This window comes from Rhipicephalus sanguineus, chromosome 2 (assembly GCF_013339695.2).
Source record: "Rhipicephalus sanguineus isolate Rsan-2018 chromosome 2, BIME_Rsan_1.4, whole genome shotgun sequence".
Taxonomy (NCBI): Eukaryota; Metazoa; Arthropoda; class Arachnida; order Ixodida; family Ixodidae; genus Rhipicephalus; species Rhipicephalus sanguineus.
This window is the reverse complement of record NC_051177.1, coordinates 147,232-162,865: the sequence shown is the minus strand read 5'-3', so window position 1 is coordinate 162,865 and position 15,634 is coordinate 147,232. Positions and strand designations below refer to the sequence as shown.

The following is a 15,634-nucleotide window of genomic DNA, read 5'->3' as shown; positions in this document are numbered from 1 at the left end:
CTGAACCCGCGGTAGTCTGTCAGCTCCGGTGAGCAGTGAGGCTACCACAATTATCAGTTCACCCGTTATGTACTACATCCAATAGAGGGCGCCCCATAACCAACTTAGCTAGAGTTACTAGAGTTACGCATGCACTTGGCACTTACACGCCCTCTACATGTAGGTCTTAAGCACCCATTCGCGCATTTTGCACCATCAGTGCAACTGAGCAAACAATGGTCACAGGGGAGGATGAAAAAGAGCGCAGGGAGGAGGCAGCACGGCAATGCATAACCGGAGGTAGGTCTGTGGTGGCCAAAAAGTGATGCAGCCAACAGATGGAAACAAAGTGGCTATCTGGGGATGGGCTGCTGCAAAACATGCATCCATGTAATGTGCCACACGGCACATTGTCCATGCCAGGCCCGCTACTTCAGAATTTGTGAGTTACATAAGGTTAACATATTTGACTATCTAAGCTTCCCACATTAAGTACAGTTTCATGCAGTCATACCTCTGGAATGCTTTGCAATGTTATCCAAGCAAATAGTGTAGCCTTTTTTGTGCCTCCTTTCCGAGCAGGTGGATCAACTGGACTATCCCCTCCCATGGTCCATGAATTGTAGTGCACCTGAAAAAAAAAAAACAGCCAAGCAGGCAACACTAGAGCACCACACAGATCTAGCATGGGCGCAAGCCTGGAAGTGCTACGTGCCTACGTAGCACAGTTCAGTTTGACCTATTCGCCATGAGTCTAAAGAAAGTATGGTCAAGTAATTTACTAATATGAAGATTATTTGCCAGAGGCAGTTAAATTTCCCGTCATGTTTCTGCAAATAAATAATAAAGCTATGTGAAAAATCAATGTGGTAAAACAACCAGAGCACACTTTCCAAAACATTGTACAACAATACGTGCTGCATGCATAGGCAGCACTACCACTTCCATTTTTAATCTCAAACAACCATTGCAATGTACAATGATGGAAGTCTATCCAGTAAACATGGTACAAATTATTACGCTGCTGTATCGAAAGTTTTAGCACAAAGAAACATGACGATACAAAAGAAGACCCGAGGACACACTGCTACTAACAATTGAGGTTTTATTGCCCATGGTCACCGTACAAATATCAATGCACAAGGAGGAAGGAAAGGGTTCTGCACTTCCAAGCCCGAAGGAAGTGCAGAGCTGGGCGGCCTTGATCCTTTTCTCTATACAGTTGAACACGGATATATCGAACCCACGGCTATATCGAACTCAAAAATTATCCCCTTGAAAATCTTCTGTAAAAGTATACAAATTCGCACGTTTATATCAAACGGTATTTTTACCCGCCATCGGATATATCGAACACCACGCCAGCTGGAAGGCGCGCTTCGGCACTCGCTGTGCCCCGCAACCTTCGCGGCACCGCGTGTCCGCCGACACCCGATACGTTCGAAAAACGTGAGGGCGAGAAGGCTCAGACTGTGCTCCTGTTGGGCGTATTCTCCAACTTGCGGAATGTTCTTTTTTTCTTTTTTTTCTCTCTCTCTATTTCTCATGCTTTCTCCGCGTTACAGTCGGCTAAGAGTAGGAACGAAGTAGCCGGCGGCCTCCTCCTTTCGCCTTTTCTTTTTTTAGAGCAGGAACGAAGTAGCCGGCGGCTTCCTCCTTTCGCCTTTTCTTTTTTTAGAGAAGGAACGAAGGAGCCGGCGGCTTCATCCTTTCGCCTTTTCTTTATTTAGAGCAGGAACGAAGTAGCCGGCGGCCTCCTCCTTTCGCCTTTTCATTTTTTAGAGCAGGAACGAAGTAGCCGGCGGCCTCCTCCTTTCGCCTTTTCTTTTTTAAGAGCAGGAACGAAGTAGCCGGTGGCCTCCTCCTTTCGCCTTTTCATTTTTTAGAGCAGGAACGAAGTAGCCGGCGGCCTCCTCCTTTCGCCTTTTCATTTTTTAGAGCAGGAACGAAGTAGCCGGCGGCTTCCTCCTTTCGCCTTTTCTTTTTTTAGAGAAGGAACGAAGGAGCCGGCGGCTTCATCCTTTCGCCTTTTCTTTTTTTAGAGCAGGAACGAAGTAGCCGGCGGCTTCCTCCTTTCGCCTTTTCTTTTTTTAGAGAAGGAACGAAGGAGCCGGCGGCTTCATCCTTTCGCCTTTTCTTTTTTTAGAGCAGGAACGAAGTAGCCGGCGGCCTCCTCCTTTCGCCTTTTCATTTTTTAGAGCAGGAACGAAGTAGCCGGCGGCCTCCTTCTTTCGCCTTTTCTTTTTTTAGAGAAGGAACGAAGTAGCCGGCGGCCTCCTCCTTTCGCCTTTTCATTATTTAGAGAAGGAACGAAGTATCCGGCGGCTTCCTCCTTTCGCCTTTTCTTTTTTTAGAGAAGGAACGAAGGAGCCGGCGGCTTCCTCCTTTCGCCTTTTCTTTTTTTAGAGCAGGAACGAAGTAGCCGGCGGCTTCCTCCTTTCGCCTTTTCTTTTTTTAGAGAAGGAACGAAGTAGCCGGCAGCCTCCTCCTTTCGCCTTTTCATTTTTTAGAGCAGGAACGAAGTAGCCGGCGGCTTCCTCCTTTCGCCTTTTCTTTTTTTAGAGAAGGAACGAAGGAGCCGGCGGCTTCATCCTTTCGCCTTTTCTTTTTTTAGAGCAGGAACGAAGTAGCCGGCGGCTTCCTCCTTTCGCCTTTTCTTTTTTTAGAGAAGGAACGAAGTAGCCGGCGGCTTCATCCTTTCGCCTTTTCTTTTTTTAGAGAAGGAACGAAGTAGCCGGCGGCTTCCTCCTTTCGCCTTTTCTTTTTTTAGAGCAGGAACGAAGTAGCCGGCGGCTTCCTCCTTTCGCCTTTTCTTTTTTTAGAGAAGGAACGAAGTAGCCGGCGGCTTCCTCCTTTCGCCTTTTCTTTTTTTAGAGCAGGAACGAAGTAGCCGGCGGCTTCCTCCTTTCGCCTTTTCTTTTTTTAGAGAAGGAACGAAGTAGCCGGCGGCTTCATCCTTTCGCCTTTTCTTTTTTTAGAGCAGGAACGAAGTAGCCGGCGGCTTCCTCCTTTCGCCTTTTCTTTTTTTAGAGCAGGAACGAAGTAGCCGGCGGCTTCCTCCTTTCGCCTTTTCTTTTTTAGAGAAGGAACGAAGGAGCCGGTGGCTTCATCCTTTCGCCTTTTCTTTTTTTAGAGCAGGAACGAAGTAGCCGGCGGCTTCATCCTTTCGCCTTTTCTTTTTTTAGAGCAGGAACGAAGTAGCCGGCGGCTTCCTCCTTTCGCCTTTTCTTTTTTTAGAGCAGGAACGAAGTAGCCGGCGGCTTCCTCCTTCGCCTTTTCATTTTTTAGAGCAGGAACGAAGTAGCCGGCGGCTTCCTCCTTTCGCCTTTTCTTTTTTTAGAGAAGGAACGAAGGAGCCGGCGGCTTCATCCTTTCGCCTTTTCTTTTTTTAGAGCAGGAACGAAGTAGCCGGCGGCTTCCTCCTTTCGCCTTTTCTTTTTTTAGAGAAGGAACGAAGGAGCCGGCGGCTTCATCCTTTCGCCTTTTCTTTTTTTAGAGCAGGAACGAAGTAGCCGGCGGCCACCTCCTTTCGCCTTTTCATTTTTTAGAGCAGGAACGAAGTAGCCGGCGGCCTCCTCCTTTCGCCTTTTCTTTTTTAAGAGCAGGAACGAAGTAGCCGGCGGCCTCCTCCTTTCGCCTTTCTTCTTTAGAGCAGAAACAAATATAAGTAACAAGAAGAACCACGTGAACGATTAGAGGTTGGCGGTTCGATAGTCTATTTCTAGTTTGTGTAACGTAAGCGAAGGCCTTGCAACGCACATGCTGCCATACTTGTGGATGTAGAATGCCTCAGTCACTTCTCTCGCTGTTCTATCTTTATGCCTAGACAACACCTTTGTTTCATGCAGCAACGGGTGACATTTGCAAACTTTGCAATGCAAGCACAGATTTGATGAAGGCTGAGCCTTCAGCGAAGCCCCGTGATCCATTAGACGATTGTTCACACACCTCCCAGTTTGCCCGATATAGCATTTTCCGCAAGACAAGGGGATGTGATAGACAACACCCTTGCCGCATTCAACTAACGCCTCCCGATGATTAACTTAACATTCATTCCACTTTTTTCCCTTGCCTTCGACTTTCCTATCCACTGCTGCACAGACTCGGTCCATCTTGTTCCTAGAGGAAAAAGCACCTTAACACCATACCGGTTTCCCACCTTTTTCATACGGTGGGAGAAAGCATGAAGATACGGAATGCAGGCGATGGGCATATCTTTATCAGAGGCCACCCTGTCGCCCCCGCCCTTTCCTTCCTGTTTGAGTTTATTCAGTAATCTTTCACTTATGCAGGCCAAGTTTCCTTCAGGAAAGTTTGATAACCTAAGTCTTTTGATCTGGTTATCAAAAGCCACCGACATTTGATGCGGGCCCAACTTGCGCAATGCAGATTCTAAGCACTATGCGGCGATACCGTTCTTTACTAACTTGGAGTGACAAGAACGGAAATCACGAGGCGAATACAACCAACACGTGTGCTCCTGCCCAATCTCGATTTTCAAGTCCAAAAATTGAATGCAATCATCTTTTGGAACCTCAAAAATAAATTTCAAACCCCGCCCCTTCTCCCTGAACATTTTCAGCACATTGACTCTAGCATTCACGCAATTGTTCTTTTCAACAAAAACAAGAAAATCATTGGCGTAACGCATAGTCTTAAGTGCTACACATTCCAAGGCCACAATCAATCCTACCTAGGTACACTTCACTCAGTATAAGCGCAACACGGGAACGTATACAAACTCCCGGTTTCTGCCAACTTTCCACTCAACCAGAGTCGAGCATAAATACACCGACAACAGCTCCAGGAAGGCCCCCACAAAAACGCCACAGTCATTCTGGTACCTTAGCTCGTCGTTGTCCTCTTGTATGCAGTCTCTCACACATTTCATCAGGGTGTCATGTCATGTCATGCTAGCATTTATAGCTAATAAAGCTAACATCACCCTAGAAGAAATGGTCTCCAAGGGTTCCGTGAGAGTCGATCTACAAAAAACAAAGGAGCTCATACAGTGGGTCCATGGACTGATTAAGCCCGACGCAACAACTGAGCATAAAAGACTCACTTCAATAATGCACGTGCGTGCAAGAACAGCAAACGCAGTGGAACCAACAGACCCTCCTGACGTCAATAGTCAAGTCTTCAATGCATGCACCACGAGATGATGTCATGCCCGACTGTTTCGACGATGCAATAATGACACCATCAGTCCGGCTTCAGTTCTTTGAGTATGCGTGCTCCTAGAATAACTGGACCAGTGACAGTGACCGAATCAGCAATATGCGCCGTTTTCTCATGGGAAACACAAGAAAGTGGTACGACTTACGCATATCAGGCCACGTATTTGAGCCATGGATTGAATGGAGTAATAGCTCTATCCATTCATTTGACCACAATGATGTGGAATGTTGGGACAAGGCCGTCCTTTACAAGCATCGAGGAAGAACAATTGTCGATTATTATTTCCAAAAGCACCGACTATTGCATCTCGCAAATCCCAACCTTTGACAGTTGTCCTTAGTCGCGCTAATAATTCATGGAATGGCTCGGAGTTCGCAGCGCGAAATCATGACAACACCTCATGCGCCGGTGGAAGAACTACTGCATTCCGTAAGGAACATCCCAGCCGACAGCATGCCACCTTGCCACGTAAAGACATCGTACTGCACCCGTCAAACACAACATGAAAGAACGGAATGAAAGGCAAGTGCTTTGCGCCCTTTTGCAACAGTGGCTACAAATCGTGCAAAGAGAAGTTCGCACTTTTCACGCCGCCAGCACGCGAAGGAAGGCTTTAGGCATGGAGGCATGCGATACCACGAAAAGACCGCGTCTTATTAGCAGACAACGCCTACTTATTTACTTTAAATGTGACATGTTATCGTGCAACACCGAATTGCACACCGTCCTCGAGAGCTTGGACTCTAGGTCGTGTAGCTTCTTCTCAGTGATAGAAAAGTTTTACCTGAGATTTACTAAAGTTCTTCAAAAACAAGGACCCATAGAACCGGCACGTTCCTTTAATAAAGTGAAACCAACATTAGCATCTCACAAATCTGGCACAGGCGATTTGACCATGTCCGACTTTGCGATTGTGGTGTCGGGGAATGCGACAAGCAATAAGTTTGCTGGGACCATGATCAACTGCCATGAATTGAGAGTTGTACAATCTGACCCTGTGAAAATCCCCACAATTCAAGGGTTTTCAAGGACTGAAACAAAATTCCAGGACTTTCAAGGCCTTGAAAACGAAATTTTCAAATTCAAGGGTTTTCAAAGATTTCAAGGACCCGTGTGCACCCCAAGTTAGTTGCTGCTGCGAGAGATAGTGCTGTGTTTGCACGGTGGTGCCAGCAGCGCTGCCTGGTGGGAAACGAGGTTATGGTGGCGCTTGAGAAAGAGTGCTGTCAGTCTTTGGCTTTTGGCAGCGTTCGTGGACAGACGTCTCTAGCACACGGGTCTATGACTCTGCCGCTCAGTCCCGCGCACTTCTGCGGCGAGTTGAATGTCGGCAGCGCCACATTTGCAGTACATTGTGTGTGTGTTATGTTGTTTTGTGTGCATTATTTTGTCTGTGTGTTTTATTGGAATTATACTGGATATTTTTCATGTTACTAGTAATTTTTAAGAGTCGGCTGGCAAGCTCGCCATTGTAAAAATGTTTAATAAACACACATGTGGTTTGTTGCTCGTCGAAGTGACTGTGTCCGTTTGTTCCGAGGGCGGCTGATCTTTTTCAGCCCCACAAATTTAATACTTGTTATGTTTAAAATGACGCCAACTGCACTTTACGATGTGCTGGAGCCACACAGCAGCACTCACACTGAAAAAATTCAGACCAACAATCACAAACTGCGACATGTGTACTCACTGATCTTATTACTGTGCATATGCAGCCCAGCAAAGCCAAATGCGTTTGTACAACATGTTAGGCATATGTACAAGCAGTTAAGATTGTGCTAACAGAATGGAACAAACTGCCCTTTGAATGATCTACACACACATGCAAACATGCCGTGGCTAGCAGACGACACAAACTACGCGTGGTTCAGCCAGTAGCCGCCTGGTGGCGACACTGCTCGATCTTGCGGCCGATACTTCTAAAAGCTCTTTCAGTCCTTGTTTCAAAACAGAGATAGAAGTAATATTTATTCAGGTGTCCTCATATGAGGGTTAACCAAGTGAAATTTGCGTAAGTGAAGGCGCCTGTCCTCGTCTTTTTGCGCTAGTTTCACCTTGTTAAAGAAAAGGACTGGATGTCTCCAAGTGAACAAATATTTACAGTGCCGCGTGCAGCACTCACCTTGACATCTAGGCCTGGCACCAGAAACACGGTGAAGTCTGTAGTCACCTGGCTGGAAGCAGCTGAGGCTGCCGGAGGGAAGCGCATGCGAGAGGATGACGGATGGCTGCGAGGACCACTGCGGCGCCTTGTTGGGGAACCACCATCTGGAAGGCCTCCGGAGAAGCTGCGCTCTTTGCGCATAGTGCGGGTCCTGGTAGGTGAGTGGCACACTTAGTCTCTCGGTCAAGAACATGTTTCGCAGTGCTGCCTATAATGGACACAAGCGACGCTTCCCCAACAGCCCAAGGCTGCTTGCATGATTGAAAAGAGACAACAGCAAATGCTCAGCAGGTTGCTTATGATGAAGAATGTAGCCAATGCAATTCCATACTAGGAACTATAGTCGGGTACAATTTTAGAAGACAGGAGAGGCCCCGCCCAGATATGACTGAAGCACAGCAGCCAATTGCCTCCGCAACTAAATAAATAATTGTGACTGCTTCTAAAACGCGTATTTGTCGGTATAAAAGGTTTCTGTATCTTGACGAGTGCTTCGGGAAAGGTCAGCACCTGATCTGACGCACATCAGCAGCGAGGATGGCTTCGTCGACGGCTGCTTGGATGTATTCGGAGGCCAAAAGACAGGTGACTATCACGAGGAAATGGACGGCAATCGCTTTGAGGGCTGGTTCAATGACGTTCTGCAGAAGTTTCCGGCTGGTAGCGTCATTGTTTTAGACAATGCACCTTACCATAGCTGGCAAGAAGAGAAATTGCCGATGATGGCCTGGAAGAAGGAAAAGATCTTGAGGGAGAAAATCAAGCGGGTAACGGTGGAAGATTGGAGGAAGAGCATTCAGCACGTGATGAACTTGGAGGCAAAGTTTAAACTTGACACGTCTGGGAGTGAGCACATTCAACCCATGATCATCCAGCTGTGTGAAGATGACACTGAAGAAAGCAACTCTGACTGTGAGCTGTCTGGCATTGAGCCACTCGACGAAACATAGCTGCTTCTTATTAACGAAAGAACAACCCTTATTAGGGCTACCAAATTTTTGCCGGTGGATTCGCAACAGCCAACCATCCATTCCGTGACCTCTCAAATAAATAAGCAGTACGTTCCATTGATGGCGTATTCCTTATAATAGAAGCTCAATTCTGATAAGCAACGTCCTGCACACATCATGCTCGATTTAAGAAGTGGCATAGAAACACATTTCAATGCTGGCATATCTGAACTGAAGCACTATTGTTAACCCTGATTATCGTTGGCAAGCTCAAAATGCTCATTCGGGCAGATTCGGGCAGCCACCGTCGAGTTTGACGCACCCCATAGTGAAATAGCAGTAGCGAGCTCACTTTATAGTTCTGTTAGCAGTCTGCATTGGAAATCACAGTCATGTCATAGCCAGTGCTGGTGAAATAGCAAAAGTAACACAATACTGACAGCTACTGTTAGCAGCTTTCACGCCAAAGCACATTCATGCGGGTGCATTGTATATTTTGGTTATCTGGTTCACACAAGTAATGGAGATAAGAGAACAAATATAAAACATCACTATATAGCTTAGTGAGGCCCAAAATGCTCATTCAGGCAGCCACCGGCGAGTTTGACGTGCTCCATAGTGAAATAGCAGCAGTCGGAGCACGCTTTATGGCTCCGTTAGCAGTCTACACTGAAAATTGAAGTGCTGTCATAGTCAATTTTTAATTTATTAATCTGACTAGAGCAAGTAAGGCGAATGCAAGCACCATTAATAACGTGACTAACTTTGCTAGCATTCTTTGTCGCATTTACATACCGGAAAAATGCTCAGCAAAGTTGAATGTGTTTTATTGAGTCACTTTGGTTATTACAAGCTGTAGGCAAAGCGACGGACTGATTCAGACAGTGATATTGGTGAAGCAATAAATGGTGAAATTTGCAAAAGCTCTCATATCACTGCTTTGCTGGACTCTATTCACTAGAAAACTGCGTTTGTAATAATGAAAGCGTCAAGACAGGAAATGATACCCCACTGCACAATGTTATATATATATATATATATATATATATATATATATATATATATATATATATATATATATATATATATATGTGTGTGTGTGTGTGTGTGTGTGTGTGTGTGTGTGTGTGTGTGTGTGTGTGTGTGTGTGCGTGTACCACCACATGTGACGGGCAGTGAAACCATCTGTTTATTAAGACTGAATGCAACAACATAGCAAGGTAATGTTTCACAATATGGCACACTTTCCTGTGCACTTCTGGCAAGCTGCTGTATGCACTGATGCATAAACACATTAACAGGGGTAAGAGACGAAGTAACTGTGCAAGCCACTTGATGCTTTTAACATTTTGTATCTGTCAATGCTTCTGTTGTCCCAGCTGATAGAACTTTCTTTAGTGCAAGTTGGTTAATCACGTTGCGGCAACAGCACAAGAAGCAAGGTCAGAATAGTGGGAGAAAACAAAGCAAGATGACAGACTGAGGAGGCAAGGTAGACGAAAGGCTTTAATGACATCGAAGAGGCCAGCCCTGCTATTCACAGGACTTGGTGCTTTGAATGAGACGAGTTAATGAAATTGTAAAGGAAGATGTGGCTGCAGCATGCTTACAAGAACAAATGCAAAAATAAAAGGACAGAAATTGGAATAAACATATACACGCACGTGCACACAAACGCAAGCGCAAAAACTGAGATCTAAAATACAAAAAAGGGTAAAATAACAAATATACGAAAACAGGCAAGAAAACACATACGTACATTTAACGCACATGCGAGTACAACTATTAGGAGTCAGTTCACAAGCAGCTGTGCCTACTTTGTTGTACTTTTTTTTTAATGTACATAATGGCTCTGTTGCCTTCACTGTCATAGAAATTTTTCAGTAGCGACATATCATGACAATCGAAAAACAGCGCAAAGCTGTGTTGTGGGAAAGCAAGTCGAGCGCTGGCAGCCCAACTTATGCGCAATTATGTCACAGCAGGCATTCTACAGCTGGCGTGTGCAATGAGCAAAGAGTTCTAAGTCACACAGCGGCGCGAATTCATGTCCTTGTAATGGCACCAGTGTATCAGTCATAATTTTATATTAGCACCAAGGCTGACATTAAGGAAACAAACACTGCTCCCAAATGCCTGACCGTTAATAATCCAATGACATTGGCTCAAGCAGCACGTGTTAGTCACTGATTGTTAGCATTGGTAGAAAGCAATCAATCGACGGTGCTACACAATACTCGAACAATGCTGCTAGACGCTCGGCTATCTTATTACACAGCCGCCAACGATCGGTCGTTTGCGTGCTGAGCTGGCAGCAACGAATCTTTGCTTTGGAAATTGCTTTTGCAAATCTTTTCTGTAGAGAAACTCGTAGGTTGGTTTCATCCGTTGTGGAGATAGGTTTAGCACAAAGCTTACCCTACGAGGCGACCGGGAAAGGACGCGACGTTCTCCACTGCCGCAGCGAACAAAGACGCTACGGCCGCGTTCGTCAACTCTCCAGCACGGCACAGAAAAGGCACTCGAGGCAGGATGTCAACAAAAAGCACGGGTTTATTAACCCAAGATGCAGCACAGTATGACAGTCACAGGCTTGCAGGCCGTAAGGGGAACTCCGCAAGACCGATTGAGTATGCCTGCCAGCGGCACTATGACTATATCACACGATGGGCCGCAGTCGAGCACACTGTTGTGTAGGGCAGGAGCGCGGCGTAACCCGCGGCAGGCCGACGGAGAGGCCGAACGGCGGGAGGGCACGTAAAGTGACAACGCAGAGACCAAGCTTAGGCGAGAATGACGGGAGACTGCTTTCCCGCGTTTATTGCAGGTGGTTTTAAGGATGGGGAAGAATGGCTCTTGGTCCGCGAGGCATGGGTCACATGACCGGCATGGCCATGCCGGATTGGTGGTAGCAAAGAGACATGGAAGAGACCCAGTTCCAACCAGTAGCATGAATAGAGAGCTCAACCGCACTGGTGTCTTAGCATGTCACCAGGGGTTGCGCGACACAACAAACACGAACGAGAAGCCGCCTGCTAGAGCAGCACGTCAACCTCTCGTGCTGGCCTGAGAGCATCTGCCGCGGGCAAGCCAGTGCCAGACAGAAGCGAGTTCAAAGGGGAAGGGGGTTGTCACTGGCGGCCAATGAGGACAGGCGTTGCGCAGTGATGTAGGCTAGCGTGGTCACGTGGTGGCGCGAGCATGCTCAGGCCCGTTCGGACGCGTGGCTCGTGCGGGGAAGACCAACACATGGCACGCACCGAGCAAAAAGGCCTGGCGGTGTAGCCACGGTAGCCATGTCACCGAATAACGGCGGTTCCCGGCACTCGAGCCGCGCGGGGCCAGCACACGCGCTAGCTGGGGAACGAGGCACCAAAGGGGAAGGCGCGCTCGATTCCCACACCATGTACGCTTTTCTCATTTATCCTAATAATGGTTTTGCTCCATCACTTTGCCACATCTGACGAGAAATGCAGGGGCACAGCACAAAAACAAGCCCGCCGCTCACAGTAGGTACCAGACTTTGGCAAACTCTCCTCCTCACTTAGGAGCTAAACAAAACACCATGGAACAAACACGCACAATGGTTGTTTGCAGCGGTATGTTGCCGCGGGATCCTGTTTCCAGACGAAGCGCAGCACAACGTCACCTATGTTCACTGCAGTCTCTCTTTGCTGGCTCACAGCTCAGAACAAACGCACACGGCACAAATTGTGCATCGTAATCTCACAATAGTATTTCCGGCATGACAGACCCCCACAAACAATTCGAATTCACTCTGACGAAGGGAGATGCATGCACCTGACGCGACTTGGCCCAGTTCGAAACAAGGGCAGCCATGTTAGGCGTGTTCTTCATCGGCGGGGTCACCGGCCATCCGGCTCATGACGTCACCTGAAGTGTGCGCCTATTGGTGGAGGCTAGTGTGCATCCGCTTTTGAGGGGAAAATGCCGCTGCCTTCTAACGTTGTACCCGACTATAATTGCAAATGACCTTTTCAAAGATATCTCTCGAAGCATATGCGTCTAGTAAAAATGGTGTCTGTTTTTTCTGGTGTTATGTAACAAAAGCAGGTGCTGATGAACATGTTAGTACCTTTTTTTCCCTTTAAAAGACTGGTGTTTTGGCCCCCACACAGGAGCCTTGTTCACAATGAAAGGTGAAACAGGAAGAGAATGAGGCTACATGCAGTTGAGGGCACGAAGTGAAGTGTGAGCATAGATCAAATTAAGATTTTTGTCAATGCAATTCCAAGTGCATCTGAATGGGAAGTGCCTTAAGGTAAAGCCTGTGGGATTGCATGAGAATCCCAGTACCTCAAAAACAGTTGTGCCTCTGCTCATGAGACGCTTTGTATGCAGTGGCGAGAGGGAAAGAGAATTTTGCCATTCCCACTGCCTTTCGCTGCCTGCTGAAATTGCTGAAGATGGGACATTCCCTCTTCTTCCTGTTATGAGGAGACTTGCAGCACTGAAAATGCATGCTACTTTTATGATGCTGCTTCGTCTTTCAACTCTATAGTCATGGACAACAACTTTTCTTGGTAATGAAGTGAAGGCCAAATTGCGTAAATTACACTGCTAGTGAATGTAGTCCCACAATTGCATCTGTGTCTGTTATGTCAGAATTAAAAAAGAACTCCAACTCACCGTCTGCACGAAGCTCTTTCACAGCTCGCATGAGTGAGACATTTGCTTTAATTTATGGATTGCCATTTTGCCAAGAAAGTCGTGCCTCTTACATGCGCCTCAAACGCTAAATGGCATCTGCACCTTCAGGTGAGTGTCCGTCTAATTCAGGCTCTACTGCCTGCTCACCTAGGAAACTAGTGATGAAATTTACCCACAAATGGTCCCCTAAGTGGACCAATCAGATGCTATAAACGATGATGTCGCACAGCTATCCCCTTCCACAGCGGCACGAAGCGTGCGCCATACTGGCTCAGGGAACACGCAAGAAATCTAATTAACAAAGAGCGAAGCCATCTTGTCGACCATTGCATGACATGCCCGAATTGTGAACCACGTTTCCGATGCGCAATAATAGTAGGTAGAAGCAGACAAAAAACGGCTCGTGAAACGTTAGAAGCGTTTCTAATCAGGAAAGCAGGTGAGGCGTGTTTCAGCGACACTTCCATTGCGCTTTACAAAGCTGAAATTGATTTTCTTTCGCGATATTTTTGATGTTTTTTGATGTTTTCTGAGGATTGTTGTGACGTTGCGCCTGCGCAGCCTGTTGGTATATATGCCTGGAGATCTGCCTTCAATAAATCAGTTGTTAGTTTGCGCCTGTGCTCGTCTGGTCTTCTCTTGTGTTGTGTGGTGTTGCGCCTTTAACGATGGTTCCCATGTCTGAACACCAACTAGCCCAACAGTCAACTCTCTTAAAGTATACTGGTTTACTTACGTAGGAGTATATTGCCATGCCCACTTCTTGTCTCGTTTTGATGTATTCGGGTTTGACCGGCAGGGACGGTTATCAACGCTCGACGCTGTCCGTGAAGCAGTGTTCGGGAAGCTTCGCGACTGTAGTAGATCATTTTGTTAAGATTGTGCCCCTCACACGAATGTTCCAGCTTTGTCGAGAGATAACGCCGCCACCAGCGATATTGCTGGAAAGTTCGATAGCGTCTGTATAAAAGCCGACGCGCTTGACCGCTTGTCAGTTGATCGACGGTCGACGCTCTGTTCGCCGCTAGCAGTGTACAGCGTGTATTGCTGTAGTCTGAGTTTTCATTTCCCGGCCACAAGTTCGACCAAATAAAGAGTTTCATCTTGACCACGCCAGCTGTTGTCTTCGTCGACGTCACAACCATGCGACAATATATATGTGCAGACACTCTGCCTCTGTAGCTTTCCCGTCATGGCCAAGAAAAGTAGTCAGCAAGTACAGGGGTGTGAATGACCGCATGTGACTGCTCGCTAGTCATTATTTTTCCCACAGGCTCAGTGGAATTCTCCACTACTGCAGTTTTAAATAGTATTTGTTGCTTCTATTGGCAGTGGTGTTTTAAAAAACTAGGGTGAGTGAACACAGTCACTTAAAGCCATTGTCTCTGTCCCCACTGGCCTGACACTTGGCATGGCTGTAACTGAATGCGAACCACGTGTCAGGGGTCCAGCTCTAAGTGATAAGGCTGCTGTGAAAGTGCCAGCGAGCAAGTGCTGTTCCACCAGTGTGTGGTGTGACCCACAGAATGGACAGGTCTGCACGTGCGTAACTGTAAGTTGCATATTATAACCCCTATAAAATGCTCACTCGGACTTCTCTTGTAAAGACGCAGGTGCTGTGGCAGCCTGCTCTACAAGAGCGCAGGAAACCATGTGGCATTTGTTGTTTATTTCATTCCAATGCTCCTTGAGTGTTCTTTTCAGCTTTTATTGATGTAGCCACACTGCATACAGGGAGTAATGTATATGACAATAGGGAACTTCTCACATGGCAGGCACTCCTTCACGTTTACAAGAGCATTTTCGAATTGACGTGAAGGTATGTAGGCAATGTGCACACCATACAGATGCACGACACGTACAAGGCTCTTACTGATGTTCGCATCCCTTGAGAAGCTGTTTTCCCCGCATGGTACCCGTGTGTCCCGTAGGCCAGCTTTCACTAGACGGCAAGGATACACGGGCTCGGAGGAACGGCACATGGTCGTTGGAGCGGGTTGCGGAAAGCTGACTGTTGCATGTGCGCGATGGGGGAGCACCACTGGGTTAATCTCCTGCATTCTTTCCCATTCGCCTTAATATGCCTCAATTTGTGAGGTCCGACTCAAAAAAGACATAGGTGTGGCTTTCTCACAGGGACAAACTGTACTCGCTCGACATCCCAATGTGGTGAGTTGTGGCTCGCTAAGCCTGAACCCGCAGTAGTCTTCGGCTCCGGTGAGCATTAAGGCTACCACACTGGCGCCCAACGTGGGGCCGCGTCTACCGTCGCCTGCTTACGTTTAGCGCACCGCTCCGCGCGCGCTCAGCTAGCAAAGGCGTCGCGCGGCATAAACACAGTGTTTGAGATAACACACACACAAACACTTTATTTGCCTTCGGCGGCACCCCAACACACACAGTACAGCGTCCGCTCCCGGGGCGCGGGGAGCAAAGGGCCCCCGCAGGCGGACGGAATACACAAAGGGGTTCCGCGAAGCACGTCACAGCTCGCAATGGCGAGCTTTGACACGCCGCTCGGGAAAAGGTCCCTATCGCGGATACGCTGCGCACTCTCGCGATGACCACTGGGCCTGGTCGCGAGGGTTAGGGCAATCTCCGTACGCGTGGGCCTCTGGCAAGTGCGGCTCGGCGTGGTACGACCGCGCACGAGCACTAGGCACCGCTCTTTGGCTTCACGTACGAACCG

The 15,634-nt window shown here is 47.5% G+C and overlaps 1 protein-coding gene across 1 annotated transcript in view; it reads right to left on the bottom strand.

The window, feature by feature from the left end:
• LOC119383923 (transmembrane protein KIAA1109) overlaps window positions 1-15,634 on the bottom strand; it is a 199,247-nt gene that overhangs the window by 37,895 nt on the left and 145,718 nt on the right. The window contains exons 9-10 of the mRNA XM_037652194.1: window positions 7,283-7,475; window positions 494-610 (exon numbers count right to left, since the gene is read on the bottom strand). Of these exons, the coding sequence (XP_037508122.1) occupies window positions 494-610; window positions 7,283-7,475 (310 nt within the window). The remainder of the gene's footprint in view (window positions 1-493; window positions 611-7,282; window positions 7,476-15,634) is intronic.